The 23,904-nt window shown below is 40.7% G+C and overlaps 1 protein-coding gene across 1 annotated transcript; it reads right to left on the reverse strand.

Moving 5' to 3' along the window:
• Positions 1 to 11,104: 11,104 nt before the first annotated feature.
• On the reverse strand, positions 11,105 to 23,738 carry LOC115437756 (protein FAM49B-like). The gene is made up of 11 exons (XM_030161088.1): positions 23,589 to 23,738; positions 18,363 to 18,435; positions 18,156 to 18,277; positions 16,836 to 16,941; positions 15,728 to 15,864; positions 15,271 to 15,348; positions 14,372 to 14,488; positions 12,600 to 12,679; positions 12,333 to 12,459; positions 11,747 to 11,817; positions 11,105 to 11,666 (listed from the first exon to the last, which is right to left on the reverse strand). Exons 2-11 carry the CDS (start codon positions 18,433 to 18,435, stop codon positions 11,597 to 11,599), a joined length of 981 nt encoding a protein of 326 aa, XP_030016948.1. The 5' UTR covers positions 23,589 to 23,738; the 3' UTR covers positions 11,105 to 11,596.
• Between the last annotated feature and the right edge of the window lie 166 nt (positions 23,739 to 23,904).

A 23,904-nucleotide genomic window follows, 5' to 3' on the forward strand; every position in this document is an offset into this window, starting at 1 on the left:
ACAGATACACACAGATACAGATACACACACACACACAGATACACACAGATACAGATACACACACACACACAGATACACACAGATACACACAGATAGTGAATTTCAGGACATGTTGTCATTGCTTTCATCACAACAGTAAAAAGGCATAAATAATAATAATAATCATCATCATCATGTCCATTAGTCATTTATTAATATTTAATCTGTGTTTGAATCCATTCATCTGCTTTTTAATGGAAATATGAGAGATTATATATTTTTATATTTACCTTCAGTCAAAGCCTCCGTGGCCCTTCAAAATAAAAGCCCTTTACATTCTCATCAGTGGTATCTGAGTTGTTTGTGTTTTTTTTACTGTTCAGGGGAATTCCTATAGATACTGGACCTAAGTGATCCAGTATCAGATCCAGTATCAGATCCAGTATCAGATCCAGTATCAGATCCAGTGTTGGACCACAGTCCCAAATATTTATACTGATAAATAAAGAACACTGATTTCAAATCAGTGACCCTTTAAAGGTGGGGTAGAAGAGGTTTTCCTTCAGCATTTTTTACTATATTCCTTAAAATCCCCTTCACACCCTGATTACCACCAGTTAATTAATTAATGAAATGCTCTAACACAAAAATAAAAACATGTTCACCTGTGGAACAGACAGGACTGAAAAATCACCATCCAATCATTTTCACCAACCCATCGAAATGATTGAATGGTGATATGTCTATCAAACTCAACTGACATTTGTCCCTCCCCCCTCCCCCCTCTGTGAGTCCAATCCAGTACTCTGGAGGTGTGGCTTCAGGGGGAAGTCTGAGGAAAGGGGTGTGGACTTCTGAATTGTGTATTTCAAAATGTAACTTGTAGCTGGAACCGTTTTTCCAGGATCTGGAACTGAAGAGCCAGAGAAATAAATAAAAGGAATGAAAATGACAAATAAATAAGACACAAACTGAACAAAATGGAAGAAAAGTCACAAACGGGTAGAAAAATAAACAAAACAAGTAAATTAAAAAAAAAGTAAATAAGAAAAATGACTGAAATGAGCAGAGTTCAGTTGGAGACACTTGGTTTGTGTTCAGTTCAAGGTGGATTTGACTGAAAAGTCTGTTTTTGTTCAGTTTTCTGATCAAATCACCTTGAACGCCACTGAGGCCAAGTGAAGACATTCTGTTTATTGACCTGTGGAAAAAAAAACACAGACGTGAAATGAAAGTCGAAGCAGGTCCATCGAACACATCAAACAGAAGGAAAACTAAAAATACTACTGCATTTCCTGGGCCTTGAATGCACCACGTTACTGTAAACTGTTCTGTGGTTGAAGAATCTACATGGGCTGAGGTTTGACACAGTGGAAACCAATACAAATGGAGATAGATATATATTGTGGCATGTTTGCCGCAGTGCATTGTGGGTAGTGAGCATGTTGTTGTAAATTTGGTTTTTTTTTTTTCGTTGCAGGGGTTCAGCGGGGTTGTTGTGTTAGTATTAGTTTTGACTAAATATGTCTATGGCAGTGTTTATTGGCCTTTTTGTGTTTATTTTTGTATTTTTGTAGAAATGCACCCTGAGTGGGAGCCATAGGCCCAACATCCGCTGTCCTGTTGGGATTGTGCGTTCCAATGCACAACTTCCTAATTGTCAAGTTACAAGCATGATCTGTGCTGACACTTGACACTAAGCTAACTTCCTGCCAAGTTTCCACCCACACTACTATATATATATACATATGTACACACACGCACATAAATATACTGAGCCTGTTAGCCCCGCCCATTATCAACATATTAGCATTAGTCATCTGCTCCAACCGAACTGAAAGTTGCTGCCTCACTTCATCATCAACAAGGTTTAAGTCTTACAATTCTAAAATTATGACTTTTTATCACACTATTGAGAATTTATTTTCAAAATACTGTGACTTTTATCATATAAAAGTACATTATTTTTGTAAAATTTTGAGTTTTTTATATTTTTAACTGTGACGTTATTCTCATATCACGACTTTATTCTTCGTAAAATTATGACTCTCTTTATATTCAACTTTATTCTTGTAAAATTACAGGTTTTATGACAATATTTTACAACTTTATTCTGGTAGTGACCAGTGTTTTTCTTTTCTTTCGTGGCGCTAATACACCAAGGTTCAAGATTCCCTTATTTCTACCTGTGGGTAGATTTGTTTTGCAGACACATAGTGATTGCATTTGGCAAACAACAAATCATACATTGAACGTGTTCGGCAGGTCCTTAATCAAGTGTCAAGACAAAAAGTGATCAGTGTTCCACCATTCAACAATACAGCAGCATAGATAAGTAAAAGAATAAAATAAATAAATAAGATCAAATAAATAACTGTTACCGCAATTACTTGGGCGGACGTTGTGTATGATATTCTTCTCAAGCTTTCTTTTCTTATATTCATCATTTAATAGGTCTTATGTATTTTATTTTATTTTGTAGTAGTTTTGTTTATCTGTTTTTTACCTCCGCCAAGGAGGTTATGTTTTTGCCAGGGTTTGTTTGTTTGTTTGTTTGTTTGTTTGTTTGTTTGTTTGTTTGTTTGTTTGTCTGTCCGTTAGTGTGCAACATAACTCAAAAAGTTATGGACAGATTTGGATGAAATTTTCAAGGTTTTTTGGAAATGGGATAAGGAAGAAATGATTACATTTTGGTGGTGATCGGGGGTGGGGGGGCCCACGGGGGGGGGCCATTGATCAGCCTTGGTGGAGGTCTGCGCTCTCCGAGTGCTTCTAGTTTGTGTGTTTTTTTCTTCTCTCTCTTCTGCCCAGTTTTACTCAGTTCTGGTTGTAGTTATTGTTACCTTTATAATCACCATGGTTGTTATTACTGTTTGTATCGTTGATATTTTCTTGTGAGGGTCTTTGCCACCTTCTTCTTTCTTGCCCCCCCCCCCCCCCCCCCATGTCAGGTCCGGCATTGAAATGTGGTTCAACAAAACTCATAATAAAGACAGTAGAATGTCAAGGGGAGCTTCATATACTTTATGAAGTTTCCTTTGGTAAAACAAATTTGTTCAGCACCAAAAGGAACCAGACTACCATTCTGCTGTTAGGATGATGGACAAGACAAGTTAAGAAAAGCAATCAATCAATCAAATCAAATAAATAACTAGAAAAGCAGTTGGAGAGCGCAGACCTCCGCCAAGGCAGATCAGTGCCCCCCCACCCCCCCCATCACCACCAAAATTTAATCATTTGTTTCTTGTGCCAGAATCAACATTTCCTGAAATTTTCATCCAAATCCGTCCAGAACTGTTTGAGTTATCTTGCACACAGACACACAGACAGACAGACAGACAGACAGACAGACACACAGACACACAGACAGACAGACAGACAGACAGACAGACACACAGACAGACACACAGACACACAGACAGACAGACAGACAGACAGACACACAGACAGACACACAGACACACAGACAGACAGACAGACACACAGACACACAGACAGACAGACAGACAGACGACAGACACACAGACAGACAGACACACAGACAGACACACAGACACACAGACAGACACACAGACAGACACACAGACACACAGACAGACACACAGACAGACACACAGACACACAGACAGACACACAGACAGACACACAGACACACACACAGACACACAGACAGACACACAGACACACAGACAGACACACAGACAGACAGACACACAGACACACACACAGACACACAGACAGACACACAGACACACAGACAGACACACAGCACACCAGACAGACACACAGACACACAGACACACAGACACACACACAGACACAGACACACAGACACACAGACAGACACACAGACACACACACAGACACACAGACAGACAGACACACAGACACACACACAGACACACAGACACAGACAGACAGACACACAGACACACAGACACACAGACACACACACAGACAGACACACAGACACACAGACACCACACACAGACACACAGACACACACACAGACACACAGACACACAGACACACAGACACACACACAGACACACAGACAGACACACAGACACACAGACACACAGACAGACACACAGACCCACACAGACACACAGACACACAGACAGCACACACACACACCAGACACAGACACCACAGACACACAGACAGACACACAGACACACAGACAGACAGACACACAGACACACAGACAGACAGACACACAGACAGACAGACAGACACACAGACACACAGACAGACACACAGACACACACAGACAGACACACAGACGCCGGCAAAAACAGAACCTCTTTGGAGTTAATTAGAAGTCACAATAATAATAAATAGAGCAAAGAAACAGGATAAAAAGCTAAAATAAGCAAATAAAGGGCAATGTCACTATTTCTTTTTGAGTTCAGTGATGGCGACAGGAACAAAGCTGTTTTTCTAACACTGTGTCTGCACCTGGGACTAAAAACCTGCATCCAGAGGAAAGGAGCTGAAATTCACCCCCTACAGGATGGCAGTCATTATTAACAACTGATGAATCCATGGTATTTTCATGTAAATCAAACTCTGAACTCATGAACGTTGAACTGAAATAACTGACAGGACTGTGTGGGTCTGGTCCGGGAACCGGGTCAGGTTGTGGTCCAGATGATCCACTTTGATTCTGTCGATACTTTGCACACGTCGCCCATATTAGGAGCTTCCTTCCTCCTGGTCGGAGACAGGAAACCACTCCTCTGTTTGTCTGATAACGCCGCCTGGCATTGTGGGTAAACAGCAGCCCCCCCACCCCCACTGGTGAGCGTTGGTGAACCTGCAGCAGACGTGTGATTAGATTACCCACAATCCAACACCAGTGCCCACCTGCGACCTGCCATGTGACGGATCTTATCAGAGGAAACGTGGTCCGTCCGTTGACACTGGCACCTGGAACCTTCTGGAAACCAGTCTAATCCTGGAAGAAAGACGGAGTTCAAGAAAAAACACCGAACCCACAACTCTGTCGCAGCTGTGAAGTCGAAAAGACAACTTTATTTATAGTCACTAACGTCCCCTCAGCTGGTTCAGTCTTCCTTTAGTTTAGGAACATTCAGTAGACCTGATGTTGGTTCAGACTTTGGCTTTTCATTGGTCGATGATTTCTTGGAAATGACCAGGTTTAGTTCTGGGGTTTTTTAGTATTAATTTACAGGAAACAGTACAGACGTCTGAGGCACAAAGATACTTGTTTTGATTTCACCAACTGACAGAGTTATGGTGAAGGTGTTGGCTTTGTCTTCATCACCTTTGTCTTCGTTGTCGTCTTTAAAAGGCCTAAAAAAAGTCTTAAGGTTAACTTGTACAAACCTGTTGGAACTCTGATCCCAAACACACACTAGTCTCTTTGGTCCACCTGAGCTAAACTGTCCCCATATTTGTATCAATGTGTTCCAAACACTAGTGTGTACTGTTGGCTTGTCTGTTCAGTCCCTGCTGTGCTGCTGAGTTTCTTTCTTCTGGTAGATGTCAGTGTCAGTCCTTCCATAAACAGGAACAGAAATTTGTGTTGGTTTGAATCTAGAATGCTGGTTCCTCCTCTATCTCCTGCTAAATTCTAAACTGATGTGGTTTCCTGGTGTGTCCACACGTACACACACGTTTGGGTTCAACTCTTCTTCTCTTATTCTAACATCCATCCATCCATCCTCTTGCGCTGTCCTCAGGATGAACCGTGTAGCAGCTGCTGTTTCCTCTCAGATGGTTCTTCTTCTGAACCTGCTGCTGTTTGGGTTCAAACCTTCTTCCATCCTTTGGTTTCAGTCAGAACAGTTTCCTCCTGACGTCCACCTCTGGAACATGAACCATGTGGACAGCAGGAGTGGGGCGGTCCACTCAAGGACACTGTCATGTACTGTTTGATAGCAGTGTTTCCTGTGGAACTGACCTGTTGGTGTGTGTGTGTGTGTGTGTGTGTGTCGGGGGGGGGGGGGGGGGGTAGTACTACAGTGCAACAGCATTTAATAATTTAACAACATTTAATAATGAACATAGTGTTAATTATTGAGTCCTGATCCACTCAGTTCACAGCTTTGAACCATGACCTTCATTCTTCTTGGTTTGTGACGTTTTTTTTTTTTTTTTTTTTCAAACATGTTTTTTTTCAAACATGTTTTTTTTTTTCAAACGTTTTTTTTTCCAAACATGTGTTTTATAAACATATTTTTTTCAAATGTTTTTTTTTTCAAACATGCTTTTTTTCAAACAAGTTTTTTTTCAAACACGTTTTTTTTTCCAAACATGTTTTTTTTTTTTCAAAAATGCTTTTTTTCAAACTTTTTTTTAAAATTTCAAACATGTTTTTTTCCAACTATGTTTTTTTTCCAAACATGTTTTTTCAAACATATTTGTTTTTCAAACACGTTTTTTTTTTCAAGCATTTTGTTCAATCATGTTTTTTTTTTCAAACTTTTTTTTTTCAAACATGCTTTTTTCCCAAACACTCTCCTTTCATTATTGCAGTCACTCAGTGTTTGAATAAAAATCCCTTCACATGCTGATTTTCCGATTACCTCAGACAGCTGCGGTGTCACTGTGATGGAACTGCAGTGACCCCCCACCCCCACCCCACCCCCACTAATCAGGTGTTTTCCCTCCACGTCACACCTATTTAGTTTAATTGTTTAGTATTTGCATTTAACCTTTTATTAATTGTATTAATTAACCTGAGTGACTGCTGATTACTTTTTGTGTTCACAGCTGAAGATGGTATTTAGTTTGTTTTCACTTCAAGTTCACTCATTTCCTTTTGTTCATAGTTTTCTCTTTTCCTTTGAGTCCGGTGGGCGGGGCACTGACATGGAGGCGGGGCTCTGGTATGGAGGCGGGCCCATGTGAGTTCAGACAGGTGTAGATAATCGGCCTGATCAGACCAGACCATGCAGCCGGGGGGGGGGGGGCGGGGGGCTAACAGGAGAAGGAAATAACTAAATGTGTCATCAGGGGAACATTTACACATCTACACATTTTCACCACCACATGTTTACGTCCAGTAGAATGTGGTTGTCCATGCCTGACAGTTTGGAGCATGTGCAGAAGTCTACATTCTATAAGTGGTCTGATGCACTGGTGATGGTTTTATGGATTAAATGGATTAAATGGATTAAATGTATTAAATGTACGGTGTGGCATTCAGGAACCACAGCAGCGAAAATATATAAACAAATATCCACAAATATCCACATTACATCTTTTTATTTCACCTGAACATGAATTATTTGAACTGCTTTGAATGTGGTTGTACTGGTTACACTGACAATAAAAAGATTCTATTCTATTCTATTCTATTCTATTCTATTCTATTCTATTCTATTCTATCATCTCATCTTTGGTTTGTTTCTATCTGTGACTCTGAGGAACATGGGGGGGTGTCCTGTTCCGCCCCCTCCAGTCATGTCCTTCTGCTTTGGTCTGTTGGTTCTGGTCCACTCCCACAGATGACTGTAAATGTGACTGGACCCAAAACTATCCAGGGGTTCGGTCCCACTTCTTCTCATGTGACTCAACTTCCTGTGGTTCAGTCACATCATCATCATCATCTCTGATTCAAAGTCCAGTAGACACCCCCCCCCCCCCCCCAAACTTAAACTCAGCTCCTGTGGACAACAGCAGTCCAACCCAAACGTCTGTAGAACGCATGTTTAATAAATGACCCAAAAAACTGATGGCAGCGCCGACAGGTGGAGGCGTGGCCTATCCTGGACGAGTCACAGATTTAACATTTCCTCTAAATCTGTTCAGATCCTGGTGGTCCTACTGGTTCTCAGATCCTGGTGGTCTTCCTGGTTCAGCCTCATCAGTATTTAGTTTGGATGCATCTTTAGTTTTAAACCAACCAGGTCAAACACTGACCTGGACACATGGATGAACTGAAGGGTCAAAGGTCACGGTGACCTCATGTCTGTCCATTCTTCTGAACATCAGGATGATCTTAACAGAATGTCTTCAAACTGGACAAACATTCACTTTGGCCCAACCCCATTTCACCCCTTGGCCCCTCCCTGCCCATTTTGCGCATACACATGAAGGGTGTCCCTGTTCTCGATGAGTCAGAGGGGAGGGGCTAGAGGGGTGAATTGGGATTGAACCTTAGACTGAAGGATGAGCTGAATCCAATTTAGTGACCAAAGGTCAAAAGTCAAGACTGACTTAAAAAAAACTAAATCTAAATCACTAAATTAAAAGTCTGTGTTTCACCTTTGAACCATTTAGATGTTTAACAACCTTGAAGCTTTTTCACACAAATTGAATTTTTTATTTAAAAAAAGGCGGAAAAATGTCATCATTTCCAGAATACAGTGGTACCCACTGGTCTGATAATGTAGAACTGGAACATTCTGGGAGGTTCTACTGTCATTTGGGGTTTACAAACAAAGGCCAAATACTGAGACTATTAGCCCCACCCACCAAATACTGAGACTATTTGCCCCGCCCACCAAATACTGAGCTTATTAGCCCCACCCACCATCAACATGTTGTCATTAGTCAGACTTTGAAGACAGTTTGCACGTTTAGGTTTGTTTCGTCATATGAACTGAACAGATTTGGAGTATATTATTGAACTTATTTAAAGCTTAAAATTTCTAAAATATGACTTTTTATTGCACTATTATCAATATATTTTCAAAATTTTACAATTTAAATTTCATAAAAGTATGACATTTTCATAAAAATATGAGGTTTTTTTAAACTCTGACTTCATTCTCATAATATTATGGCTTTATTTTTAGTCTATTCTCGTAGTGACCAGTGTTTCTATTTTTCCGATGTGGCACTAATGTGCCACCGTAGCTCATCTGAAAGAGGAGAAACACATTTTTGTAAAAATGTAAAAACTTTATTTGTCGAACACAAACATCATTGAAAACAGTTAATGCCGTTCAGTCCAAATGTGCAGCGCTAACACAGCGACGTCAAAAGCTGGTCCGTGTTTCCAGTAATCGGATCCGTTCAGACACTTTTATTCCAGTCGTTTCACTTCACTTTTCTTTTTTTTTTAAGTTTCTCAGTTAATTCTAATAAATAAACCGACTAATGAGCAGGAGATGATCATCAAGCACAGAGTCCAGAATCTGCAGGAACCTGGACCAAACACCAGGGACCACTTTGGACCAGTACTGGACTCCACATAAAAGGGTTCTGATCATTAGACCAGGACTGTCCCACTCATGTTAGTCCAGGTCCACATTCAGTCCAATATGACCCGAACTGGACCAGAACCAGTCCAATAAGAACAATAGAAAAAGTCCAATTAGATTCTGAAAAGATTTACATCGACAAATTATCCTTTAACAAAACGGGAACCTGAAATTTATTAAGAAAAACATGTGAATTGGACCAGTATTCAGGTTCAGTTTATCATTTAAACATGTTCAGATACAGTGGATCTAAAACACAAACAATTAAAACAGACGGAAGATTACAATGAATACTGATTTAAACCAGACTGAGGGAACATGTGTCTGTATGTGACCTGGATCTGATCTGGTACGGACAGTCTGAACAGCACTAATCTGACCCAGACCACTTTCATATGTGGTCCTAAATCTGACCCGGACCACTTTCATATGTGGTCCTAAATCTGACCCGGACGTGACGGAGGACGTGGTCCAGCAGAACCAGCTGCACTTGGACCGGGGCCTTTGGTTCCAGGTGGTCTCGTATCTACATCCAGATGATTTTACTGAAACACACACACACACACAGAGTCCACCTCCCTTTTATGAAATAAATTAGACCAATATTCAGCCTCGGTTTATCATTTATACATGTTCATGAAAACGTATAAATAAACACAACCAAAGGCGGTGATAAATATCTGGACTTAAAACACATTAGCAACAGGGGGACGAATAGTTCGCAGGATGGGGGGGTGGGATACCGCGACGTACCTTAGTTTGGGGGTGGGGGGGCATACAGCGTGCTTAATAACAGGCAGAATATTGGTCCAATTCCACTGGTTTATATTCGGACAGTTCAGGTTGGTCTGATTTTTGGTTCATGGATAGTTTGTAAATGTCAACATTTTCATGTAATTTTACGTTTTTACACATAAAACAGAACAAATGTGGAGTTATTTCTAGGTTATTATGACAGTATTTGACTGGTCTGACCCACTGGAGGTTGAATTCAATGGCATGTCTGAGTTAAAATGATCTGAACACCTTTGATTATTATTAATATCTTAAGTGTAATTTTGGCATTTCACAAATTCATCCCACGGGTCGGATAGGACCTTCTGGTGGACCGGTTCTGACCCAGGGACCGTATGTTTGACACCCCTGGCTTAGATCAACAGACCACCTTCACACTACCAGGGTCTGAAGCGCTATTGCTAGCATCACCAGGGTTTAAGTCGTGTACATGTAGAAGGTGTAACTTAGGACTGTCAGTGCATCCTGACAACCTGGACAGAACCTGGACAACCATATCCCAACAACAGTTGACGTTAGCTACACGTTAGCTACATATTAGCTAACACGACTACCTTATACGGTCATGTGACATGGTCAGGAAGGTGTCAAACAGCTCTTGCTCTCTAACATGCTAACATTAGCTGTTAGCTAACGGTTATCTGTAGCGGTCCGATATCCATCCGGGTATTTTCTGTCCGTGGTCTTTTCAGTCGCTGATCGACGGTGAGGCAGTGAAATGCACACAAGTGGGCGGTTCCTACATTTATGGGTTCTGTCCCAGTCTGGCGTACCCAGGCCTGTCCACTATCGATCTGCTGCAGACGTTAGCGTGGTGGTTGAGAGAGGGATGTGGAAAAGGTGCATTTAGAAAATAATGTCTGGAAAAGTTGTTTTGGTGGAACATGAGGAAGTCATGACCAAACCTGAAACTCCCACGACCTCAAACGCCACATTAACATGTTAACGTTTACGTGGAATCAGGGCTCATGGGTTAAAGGGTTAATTTAAGGGTTAATTTAAGGGTTAAAGGGTTAATTAAAGGATGAAAGGGTTAAAGGGTTAATTAAAGGGTTAATTTAAGGGTTAAAGGGTTAATTAAAGGGTGAAAGGGTCAATTAAAGGGTTAATTAAAGGGTTAAAATGTTAATTAAAGGGTTGAAGGGTTAAAGGGTTAATTAAAGGGCTAAAAGGTTATTTAAAGGGTTAAAGGATTAATTAAAGGGTTATTTAAAGGGTTAAAGGGTTAATTAAAGGGTTGAAGGGTTAATTAAAAGCTTAAAGGGTTCATTAAAGGGTTATTTGAAGGGTTAAAGGTGTGTCTCTGGTTGCTGACAGACCACAGTCCGTGGACCTAGTCAGACCCAGTCCATCAGGACCTCAGACATTTATCAGTATCTGTGGGTGTAAAGGTCATGAAACCCAGGTGACCAACACTCTGTCCTGTCATTGAACGCCTCATTCATGGTTGTCGTTCCTGGATCCGATGTGCCGTGGAAGTAGGCGGAGCTCAGCATTTGTCGTAGAATGAACCGTTTTTACACCCAAATAAAACCGATGATCCCATATGAAAGAACAGCAGGAGCAGAACCAGGCGGAACAAGGTGGGTCCAGGCGTTCTGGGTCACATGTCCGGACCAGAACCCCGCCCCGGACCGGCCCCTTTAGTTTGGTTGCAGAAGGTTTCGGATCTGCTTGGAGGTAGTCTCGTCGTTCAGATGTTTGGTGGTGTACCTGCAGAGGTGGAACACAGCAAGGAATGTTAAGGCCCGGCTCAGGCACTGTGGCTGTGGTGCGTTCAGGGGCGGTCGGACCTGAGAGCGTTTAGTAATCCCTCCACGCTGCTGGGCGGCTGCTCCTTCAGCACCCGAATGCAGCCTTTCATCTGGAGAGGAACACAAAACAAGCCCCATGTAGATGGAAGAGGACCAGGACCAGACCAGGACCAGGACCAGGACCAGACCAGGACAAGACCAGGACCAGGACCAGAAATGAAACAGACAGATTCAAGATGAGACCATGAACAAACGTTAATATTAACACAGAGGAAACTACGGTGGGTCAGAGGGGTCAGAAAAAAAAAGAACATAAACATATAAAATAATAAATAAAATGAACGTAAACATAAAACCATATTAAAAAAGAGCTAAACTAGTCCTTTTAAACCGACTACCAAGAAACATGGCATGTTCTAATGTTCTAAAATACAGGTTCCTTTCACATTATGTGTATTTTTTTTGCCACTTATGGGTAAGGAACCAAATACCGTAACTTCATTTACCTTGATTTTCTACATAATAATCGCCAAAGTACTACAGTGTTGTTGTGTTGTCCAATCACACACTGTGGTTCAGATGTTGTGTGACCTCTAAAGGGTCAAAGGTCACAGAGGACACTTACGTCGATGTTGGAGGTCTTCACGAAGGCGCCGGCCGGATGAACGTGGTCATACAGGATGATGACGCCCACCATGACCCGCAGGCAGAACAACACTGTGTCATCACTGGTGAAACGACTGCGGTACTCCCTGAACACACACGTGCACACACACACACACACACACACACACACACACACACACACACACACACACACACTGAGCCCAGGCCTGTTTGTTGCATTGGTGTCTGTCAGTGATGGTGCATTCAGGGACCTGTCAGGACTCACGGTGTATCCAGCATCACTTTGCACACACTGGCCATGGTGCTCAGACAGTCTGTGGTGTTTTCAATGGGGACGTCTGGATTCTGAAAAACACACACACACACACACACACACACACAGAGTCAATGTGCAGTTGGCGCCCCCTGCTGCTCATTTATGGAACAACATCTCTTGTCTCTAATTGGCAGACTGAACCTCAAACTGAGCCTGTTTCCATCCACACTGATCCTCTGATCAATATCTGATTATTACTGATCCTGTTAACAGTCTGATCTGATCCGTTTGATCTGATAGCAGCAGTAATCTGATTACATTCAATCAGATTACCACCGCTGGCTCTGTCCCAGTCCTCCTGTATCCTCATACATGGAAACAGGTTCATCTGACTGGTTTAGTCCACATCCACCTGAGCATGTGCAAAAACTATTACATCACATCATCAGGAAGTTGTATTCTACTGTCAGCAGACCGAACCAAACTAAACTAAACTAAACCAAACCAAACTAAACTAAACTAAACTAAACTAAACTAAACCAAACCAAACCAAACCAAACTAAACTAAACTAAACCAAACCAAACAAAACTAAAATAAACTAAACCAAACAAAACCAAACTAAACCAAACCAAACTAAACTAAACTAAACCAAACAAAACCAAACTAAACCAAACTAAACCAAACCAAACCAAACCAAACTAAACTAAACCAAACCAAACTAAACCAAACTAAACTAAACTAAACTAAACCAAACTAAACCAAACTAAACTAAACCAAACCAAACTAAACTAAACCAAACAAAACCAAACTAAACTAAACCAAACCAAACCAAACTAAACCAAACTAAACAAAACCAAACTAAACTAAACCAAACAAAACCAAACTAAACTAAACTAAACTAAACTAAACCAAACTAAACAAAACCAAACTAAACTAAACAAAACCAAACTAAACAAAACCAAACTAAACAAAACTAAACTAAACTAAACCAAACAAAACCAAACTAAACTAAACTAAACTAAACTAAACTAAACTAAACCAAACCAAACCAAACTAAACTAAACTAAACTAAACTAAACCAAACAAAACCAAACTAAACTAAACTAAACTAAAGTAAACTAAACCAAACTAAACTAAACTAAACTAAACTAAACCAAACCAAACCAAACCAAACCAAACCAAACCAAACTAAACTAAACTAAACTAAACTAAACTAAACCAAACTAAACTAAACTAGGGTGGATATTTGGTTTGATGATGATCTGAGCTTACAGTCATTATTATGGGTTCTTCTACACCAGAGGTGTCCTACCCTGGTCCTCCAGACCTACTCTGGAGAACCAGGGTAGGACACCCCTGGTCTAGAACCTCCTGTCAGTCCACCTCTGGGTCACTACAGATCCACCTCAGTGGTCACTACAGCTCCACCTCTGGGTCACTACAGATCCACCTCAGTGGTCATTACAGATCCACCTCAGTGGTCACTACAGCTCCACCTCAGTGGTCATTACAGATCCACCTCAGTGGTCACTACAGATCCACCTCAGTGGTCACTACAGCTCCACCTCAGTGGTCATTACAGATCCACCTCAGTGGTCACTACAGATCCACCTCAGTGGTCACTACAGCTCCACCTCAGTGGTCACTACAGCTCCACCTCAGTGGTCACATGGTGTCAGGTATGAAATGAACAGGCCTTCATCTGTCTGTGATTCAAAGATGGTTAAATATGTCTGACCCAGGTCCGGTCTGGGTCCGGTCCAGGTCCCAGTGGACTCACATCTGACACAAACTTCATGGTGGCGTCGCTGAGTGTCTTCAGCATGGGCGTGGCACTGGCGTAGAACAGAGACATGCGATTGGCCAGTTCGTTGTTCACCTCATTTACTGCATCTGCCTGAAAAAAAAAACAACGAATATTCACATGTTGAATAGAACCGTCTACAGGAAACTCAACAGGACCAGGCCTTAGTGAACGTCCAAACTAACACTAACTAATACTAACTAATACTAACACTAACTAATACTAACTAACTATCCCTAACTAACACTAACTAACACTAACTAACCCTAACTAACACTAATACTAATGAACACTAACACTAATACTAACTAATACTAACACTAACTAATACTAACTAATACTAATGAACACTAACACTAATACTAACTAATACTAACACTAACTAATACTAATGAACACTAACACTAACTAACACTAACTAATGCTAACTAACACAAACTAACACTAACACTAAATAACAATAACACTAATTAACACTAACTAACACTAACACTAACTAACCCTAACTAACACTAACTAGCACTAACTAACACTAACACTAAATAACAATAGCACTAATTAACACTAACACTAACTAACCCTAACCCTAATTAACACTAACACTAACTAATGCTAACTAGCACTAACTAACACTAACACTAAATAACACTAACACTAATTAACACTAACACTAACTAACACTAACAAACACTAACACTAACTAACACTAACGAACACTAACACTAACTAATGCTAACTAACCCTAACTAACACTAACACTAACTAACTAACTAACACTAACTCTACCCAGGATGACAGTAGACGGACACATGGGTCAACATGGACTTTAAACACTTTTATCTGTGTGTGTGTGTGTGTGTGTGTGTGTGTCTTACAGTCAGGTTGTTGATCCTCATGCGGCTGATGGTTCTGCGGTAATAACTGAAGTCATTCTGGATGGCAGGGTTAGTCATCTGAGGAGGAGACACAGGAGGAGAACTGAGGAGGAGGAGGAGGAAGAGGAGGAGGAAGAGGAGGAGAAAGAGGAGGAGGAGAACTGAGGAGGAAGAGGAGGAGGAAGAGGAGGAAGAGGAGGAGGAGAAAGAGGAGGAGGAGAACTGAGGAGGAAGAGGAGGAGGAAGAGGAGGAAAACTGAGGAGGAGGAGGAGGAGGAGAAAGAGGAGGAGAACTGAGGAGGAGGAAGAGAAAGAGGAGGAGGAGAACTGAGGAGGAGGAAGAGGAGAACTGAGGAGGAAGAGGAGGAAGAGGAGAACTGAGGAGGAAGAGGAGGAAGAGGAGAACTGAGGAGGAGGAGGAAGAGGAGGAGGAGCAGTAGTTTTCGGAGGTGCAGACCTTGAGTTCGTCGAAGCGCAGGGTGAAGTGCAGGATGTGTGCGAACTGTCGTGCCAGCGCCTGTTTGTGCTCCAGGTGTTGAGTGGGCGTGGCCCCAGAGGTGGTGAGGACGACGAGGAGACGCATCAGACTGGACTCTGAGAGCAGGAGACAAACACAGCACACTGAGGACCAGAACCAGAACCAAGACCAAGACCAGGAGACAAACACAGCACACTGAGGACCAGAACCAGAACCAAGACCAGGAGACAAACACAGCACACTGAGGACAGAACCAGAACCAAGACCAAGACCAGGAGACAAACACAGCACACTGAGGACCAGAACCAGAACCAAGACCAAGACCAGGAGACAAACACAGCACACTGAGGACCAGAACCAGAACCAAGACCAAGACCAGGAGACAAACACAGCACACTGAGGACCAGAACCAGAACCAAGACCAAGACCAGAAGACAAACACAGCACACTGAGGACAGAACCAGAACCAAGACCAAGACCAGGAGACAAACACAGCACACTGAGGACCAGAACCAGAACCAAGACCAAGACCAAGACCAGGAGACAAACACAGCACACTGAGGACAGAACCAAGACCAGAACCAGGACCACAATCAAGACCAGGAGACATCAACACAGCACACTGAGGACCAGAACCAAGACCCACAACACCAGAACCAGGACCAAGACCAGGAGACAACTACAGCACACTGAGGACAGAACCAAGACCAGAACCAGAACCAGGACCAAGACCAGGAGACAAACACAGCACACTGAGGACAGAACCAGAACCAAGACCCAGACCAGAACCAGAACCAAGACCCAGAACTAATACCCCTACTAGAACAAAGACCCAGACCAGAACCAGATTATTGTTATTTATTGTTGCAGATTATTTATTTTTATAGATCATTTGTTTTATTTGTTTCTTCATATCATTGACTCCTCCTCTTTCTTTGTCCAGCTCTGTGGTTGGAGGTGCACCACATCTACACCCCGTAACCCCACCTCCTCCCACATGTTGGCAGATGCCTCCTCCAATCACAGAAGCCCATCCATGACCGAACCACCTGCTCTGTTCTCCGACAGCAGAAGACATTCTCCTCACCCAACTTCTGCGAGAACTCGTAGAAGGTCTTGAGTTTGGCCACCAGAGGAACCACAGCGGACCAGGCCTTCTGCTGGACCCCCTCCTGACCTGGACTCTGGATGGCCTGGATGGACACAAACACACACAAAAAAAACCACACAAACACACAAACACACATTAGTCTCATTCCATTTTCCCTTAAATCTGGTGAATTTAACTTGTTCATATAAATGTGTTAACTGGAAAAACGACAGTTTGACCCAAACTCTGGTTTTTCTCTGAATAGTTGTTGTTAGAGGTGTTTTTTGTAGTTAAATTGGTATATGACTAAAACTAAGAAAATGAACAAAAATATATGAAACAGATGAAAAAAACTAAGAAACAAAAATATATGAAATACATGAAAAAAAACTAAGAAAATAAACACAAATATAAAAATAGATTTTAAAAAAATGAAGAAAATGAGCCAAAATATATAAAATACATAAAAAAAATTGGTCTATGACCCAAAACTGTAACGGAAAGACCTTGGAGTCCAACTAGAGTCACATGACCAAAACAAACAGATGTGGATGGATGTTAGAACAAGAGAAGAAGAGTTGAACCCAAACATGTGTGTGTATGTGTGGACACACCAGGAAACCACATCAGTTTAGAATTTAGTAGGAGATAGAGGAGGAACCAGCATTCTAGATTCAAACCAACACAGATTTATGTTCCTGTTTATGGAAGGACTGACACTGACATCTACCAGAAGAAAGAAACTCAGCAGCACAGCAGGGACTGAACAGACAAACCAACAGTACACACTAGTGTTTGGAACACATTTATATACATCTGGGGACAGTTCTGTACGTTCTAATAACATGTTCCCCTGTTCCAGTGTTATTATGGGATGGATGATTTTGGGCTGAATGTGGAACCTGAACCCACATGACTTTGACAGAACCTTCAGACTTTGATTGTTTCCATCTGTTCTGTTTGTTCTACATCTGTTTCATCTACCATTAATGTTCTCCACGGTCCACCAGAACAAACTCCACCAGAACAACCTCCACCAGAACAAACTCCACCAGAACAAACTCCACCAGAACAACCTCCACCAGAACAAACTCCACCAGAACAAACTCCACCAGAACAACCTCCACCAGAACAACCCCATGGAAACCTCTCCACTGTTCTGTTCACTTTGTTGCCTCATTTTCATCCATGCTTTTAATTTTCTGCTTCTTCTACGTCATCACATTGACCTCATGTGTCCTGTTACAGTGAATATCTGACCAATCAGAGCAGCTCTGGCCTCTCCCGTGGACCCGCCCTAACACCAGGGGGCGTTACCTGACGGATCTCCTCCCCGGCTCCTCGGTACGACTGCAGGTCCTCCAGAACCACCCGGGCCTCCGTCAGGACTTGGTTCACCTCCTCCCAGAGCGCTGTCTCCGACTGCGAGGGCTGGGCGTCTGCAGGGGGGTCAGAGGTCATGTGGTCAAAGGTCAGAGGTCACCAGGGGTTAAGTCGAGGGCGGGGTTTATTTGTGCGTCTCACTTTCAAAGTCCAGGAAGAAGTTTCCTCCGTTGTTGTCGATGTCTCTGGTCAACACCTTGATCAAGTTCCCCATCTGTCAGACATCAATGAAACCGATCGGTCAGATCAACGAGGTCATCACATGATCAGTCAAAAGGAGGCCGAGACAAACACATGACAAATACAGGCGAATGATCCATTAAAGAACTGTCAGTTCAACGTTACACCACATTAGAAGACTGAGATTACAGTGGATTTAACAAAGAAAATGAACCAAAATATATAAAATACATAAGAAAATTAACCAAAATATAAAAAAATACATGAAAAAAAAATTAAAAATTTAGCAAAATATATAAAATAGATGAAAAAACTAAGAAAATAAACAAAAATATTTAAAATTCATGAAAAAAACTAAGAAAATAAACAAAAATATATAAAATAGATTTTAAAAAATGAAAAGGAACGAATATATAAATAGATGAAAAAAATAAGAAAACAAACAAAAATATATAAAATAGATTAAAAAAACAAAGAAAATAAACAAAAATATATAAAGTAGATGAAAAAAAAACTAAGAAAATGAACCAAAATATATAAAACAGATCAAAAAAACCTAAGAAAATGGACCAAAAATATCAATAAAACAATAGAAGATGTTGTTTGTTTTGTTTTTTTGTTCAGTTTTTGTTGGTTTTTCTGGTTTTTGTTCAGTTTTTGTCAGTTTATTTGTTCAGTTTTTGTCGGTTTTTCTGTTGTTTTGTTCGTTTTTTGTCAGTTTTTAGTTTTTTTGTTCAATTTTTGCCGGTTTTTCAGTATTGTTTTGTTCAGTTTTTGTTGGTTTTACTGTTATTTTGTTCAGTTTTTGTCAGTTTTACTGTTATTTTCTTCAGTTTTTGTCAGTTTTACTGTTACTTTGTTCAGTTTTTGTCAGTTTTACTGTTATTTTGTTCAGTTTTTGTTAGTTTTACTGTTACTTTGTTCAGTTTTGGTCTGTGTTCTCCGTTTTCATTCCTCGTCGTCCTTGGTACTGACCTGACACATTTACTCTATAAACTAACAAATAGAAACTGTCCAATTTCAACCAGATTTGGCTTAAATTACAAGAGTGAGTGAAGTTTGAGCCGAGTTTCAGAGGCACAAACTGAAGTGGAAGCAGCTTTGTTTCATTACAAACCTGAAAAGAGGAAGTGATGGGGTCTGTGAACGTTTGGGCTAAATATAAAACAGGAAGTGAAGCAGGTAGACGATGTTAAAAACACCCACAAAACAAAACAAACACTGATCTGACAGCAAGTGAACAGGTTTAACACTGGGTTAGTCCCATTTACAGGGTTCAACCAATAAACAACGACAGAAAAATCCATCAAACCAACCAAAAAAAACACCAGAAAAATCATTCAAATAAGGACAAATGAGCAGAATTATCAATAAATGAACAAAATAAACAAAGTTATTGACAAAATAACTATTTAAATGAAGAAAAAATGAGAATGAACAACAATAATTTTACAAAAGGAGCAAAAAAAGAAAGAATGATGACAAAACTACAAAAAAAAGTAAATGAAGAGAAATAAGCAAAACTGAACATAATATTAAAAAAAGACAAAATCATTGATAAAAAAAAAATGACAGTAGAGTGGGAGGAGCTACAGGACAGTAGAGTGGGAGGAGCTACAGAGTGGGAGGAGCTACCTGGACCCAAAATACAAAGAGGTTAAAGCAGTGTTTGGTAGAAGACATGGGTTCGATGGTAGTCAGAGATTTAAAAAGAAAAAAGAGATGGATGAACGATGGAGGGAGAAAATGTGGAGGAAAGAAAAGAAAAAAGAGATGGATGAACGAGAGAGAGAGTATGGAACTGAACATGCATCTGGTTCTAAATGAAATCAACCAGGAAATAAAACATCAAGTAAAATGAACCAAATATCAATAAAAATGAAATAAAAATGAATACAAAGAAAAACAAAAATAAAAAAATGAACTGAATAAATAAATAACAAAATAATAAAGAAAAATGAGCAAAACAACCAACAAAATGAAACAATGGATAAAAATGAACCAAAAGTCAAAGAAAAAGAACAAAAATGAACTGAACAAACAAAAGTATGAACAGAATGAAGAAAATAATCAGTGAAACTGGTTTGAACCGACTGAAGATATTTCTTCATCCTAATGAATTAATTGTCATGAATGTATATTTTCTGAACATGTAGTTAAAATAACAGTTCACGTTGATCTAGAACGTTTATTTGAGGATCTGTCGTTGTTTAATGACGTTTACTTCAAGACCTGAATCAGGTGAAAATCACCGGAAATGACACAATTTCCACAGCTTGAAAATCTACAAAAATAGAATATTTGTCATATTTGGTTCGTTTCGACGATGGTGTATTAAGGACACATACGACAATAAAAACACCTGTCACTAAAGTCGCAAAATATCAAGATAAAACCTGTCATTTCACAAGAAACACAAAAAGAGTCATAATATTACAAGAATAAAGATGTAGTTTAAAAAACCCTCATAATTTAACAATAATGTTGCAATTTCATGAGATTAATGTCGTGATATTTTGAAAATAAATTTGCCATAGTGCGATATATTATTATCAAAACTAATGTGACAAAATATTAGAAATACGAGTCATTTTCTGACATTTTCTGACATTAAATCTGCAGATTCACATTTAAAACATGACGTCCTGCCGCATCCAACTGGAAATAAATATTACATAAATGTATACGATATGGAAAAAATAATCAACATTTAGAAAAATGAACAAAACCATCAAATAAATGAACGAAAATCAATGTAACATTAAAAAAAAAATAACCAGAAAAGTCAACAAAATTGAATTCAGTCAACAGAATAATTCACAAAACTGACAAAAACGTAGAAGAAAAAAAAAAACATTGAAATGAAGAAAAATTTACAAAAAAATGTATGAACTGAAGACGTATAAAGAAAATGATCAATAACCCGGATTAAAATGAACAATAAAATGAAAAAAAAAAAAAAAAAAAAAAACGGAACAAAATGAACAAAGTGAGCAAAAACAAACAGAAAATGAACAATAATCTATAAAATGAGCAAAAGCAAATACAAAAATAATAATTAATCCAATAAAATCAATAAATGATTGATCTTTAAATGATTTGTTTGTTGAATAGATGATGATATTTTCCATGGATAATAGACGTAAACAAAAACAAACATTAAACCGATCACATGTTCAATATTTAGACCGAAGTGTTTATTTTCATCAGTTTCTACAGAAAATGTTCCTGATTTATGATGATGACAAGATTTTTTACTTTAACATCATTTATTACTTTAAAACACAATATTTAATCCTTTTAAAATAAAAATAGTTCAGGAATCAACACAAATAAAAACAGTTAAATGTGACGTTTTGTCTGTTGATGTGATGTTTAAAGTGTGAAATCAATATTTTTGAATTTTTCCTGAAACTAATGTGAGAAAACATCAGGGATATTTGTTGTTTTATGTTTTGAAATACATTAAACCAAATCCAGACAAACACGACGCCCTGAAGCATCAAACTGTGGAAAAAAATAAATGAAAACAACAAAAGGAATCAAAAAAAATCTATGAAATAATTAAATAATAATCAGTAAAATGAAGAAAATGAATGAAACAACCATTGGAACGCACATAAAAGAACAAAAAACTATGAATAAAATGAAGAAGGAGATTAAATTAACATTAAAATGTACAAACAGGAAAAAAAATAATAAAATGAAGAAAATAATCAACAAAAATGAAGGAAAAAATAAAGAATAAAGAACGCCGAATAAAAGAAGAAATAAAATGAACAAAAACAAAAAAAGAATCAAATGAACAAAGACACAAAATGGAAAATAAAACAGAAAGAAATGACAGAAAAAGAAGTTAGAAAAGAAAAGAAAGAAAAGAAAAAACAAAAGAAAGAAACGAGAAGAAGAGAAAAGAAAAGAAATGAATGGTCCTGGTTCCGCTGTGGTTCTGGTTCAGGTCTTGGTTCTGCTGTGATTCTGGTCATGGTTCTGGTCATGGTTCTGCTGTGGTTCTGGTTCTGGTCATGGTTCTGGTCATGGTTCTGGTCGTCGTTCTGGTTCTGGTCATGGTTGTGGTTCTGTTGTGGTTCTGGTCATAGTTCTGGTCATGGTTCTGTTGTGGTTCTGGTCATGGTCATGGTTGTGGTTCTGGTCATAGTTCTGGTCATGGTTCTGCTGTGGTTCCGGTCGTGGTTCTGACTGTCTATTAAATGTGTGGTTGTGGGTCCTGGTGGACTCTGTAGACCTCCATCAGGTCTGCACTGGTCATGGTTCTGGTCTTGGTTCTGCTGTGGTTCTGGTCATGGTTCTGGTCATGGTTCTGGTTCTGGTCGTGGTTCTGTCTGTTAAATGTGTGGTTGTGGGTCCTGGTGGACTCTGTAGACCTCCATCAGGTCTGCACTGGTCATGGTTCTGGTCTTGGTTCTGCTGTGGTTCTGGTCATGGTTCTGGTTCTGGTCGTGGTTCTGTCTGTTAAATGTGTGGTTGTGGGTCCTGGTGGACTCTGTAGACCTCCATCAGGTCTGTACTGGTCATGGTTCTGGTCTTGGTTCTGCTGTGGTTCTGGTCATGGTTCCGGTTCTGGTCGTGGTTCTGTCTGTTAAATGTGTGCTTGTGGGTCCTGGTGGACTCTGTAGACCTCCATCAGGTCTGCACTGGTCATGGTTCTGGTCTTGGTTCTGCTGTGGTTCTGGTCATGGTTCTGGTCATGGTTCTGGTTCTGGTCGTGGTTCTGTCTGTTAAATGTGTGGTTGTGGGTCCTGGTGGACTCTGTAGACCTCCATCAGGTCTGCACTGGTCATGGTTCTGGTCTCGGTTCTGCTGTGGTTCTGGTCATGGTTCTGGTTCTGGTCGTGGTTCTGTCTGTTAAATGTGTGGTTGTGGGTCCTGGTGGACTCTGTAGACCTCCATCAGGTCTGTACTGGTCTCAGTCTTGACCGTCTCAGATGGGTCAGTGGTCCAACATCTGGATCCTCCTGGGTGCGGGACCAGGTCCAGCCCATGAAAGGGGCCCGGTTCGGTCCGGACCCGGACATGCAGGAGGTCTGGAGCTCGCTCTGAATCCGGACCCTGGAGCCAGATTCTTTCAGCTGCTGCAAGACCCGACATGTCTGAAACCGGATCCGCCCAGAGGCCCGGACCCGGTCCCGGACCCTGGAGACGCCCCCCCACCCCACCCCCACTCACCTTCAGCCGGTCCGGTGGGCGTTCCGCGGTCGGTTCGGTGCGTCCGGTGTCCGTGCAGTCGTCGGTGGTCCAGGTGCGTCCGGGTCCGGGTCCGGGTCCGCCTCCTCTACCAGAGGCTCGTGAACCCGGAACAGGGCGCGCGCTGCTCCGTTAACTATAAAAGGAGTGATTTCCTCAGGAGGAACTGAGCGCGCAGCCAATCCGCGGTCCGTGAACGCACCAGTAGAGCAGAGGGGCGGGGCGGAACCTGTCAGACCCGGTCCCGTGGAACTGGACCTGACCGGAGGATCCGAATAATAATAATAATAATAATAAT

This window comes from Sphaeramia orbicularis, chromosome 17, assembly GCF_902148855.1.
Source record: "Sphaeramia orbicularis chromosome 17, fSphaOr1.1, whole genome shotgun sequence".
In the NCBI taxonomy this organism is placed as follows: domain Eukaryota; kingdom Metazoa; phylum Chordata; class Actinopteri; order Kurtiformes; family Apogonidae; genus Sphaeramia; species Sphaeramia orbicularis.

Excerpts from the sequence above, each read along its gene's own strand:
- LOC115437756 (XM_030161088.1), bottom strand. The coding sequence starts at position 18,435 with ATGGGGAACTTGATCAAGGTGTTGACCAGAGACATCGACAACAACGGA. Across the intron at positions 14,489-15,270 it reads TGAGGATCAACAACCTGACT|GCAGATGCAGTAAATGAGGT; the intron begins GTAAGACACACA and ends TTTTTTTTTCAG. Across the intron at positions 12,460-12,599 it reads AAAGTGATGCTGGATACACC|GGAGTACCGCAGTCGTTTCA; the intron begins GTGAGTCCTGAC and ends GTGTGTGTTCAG.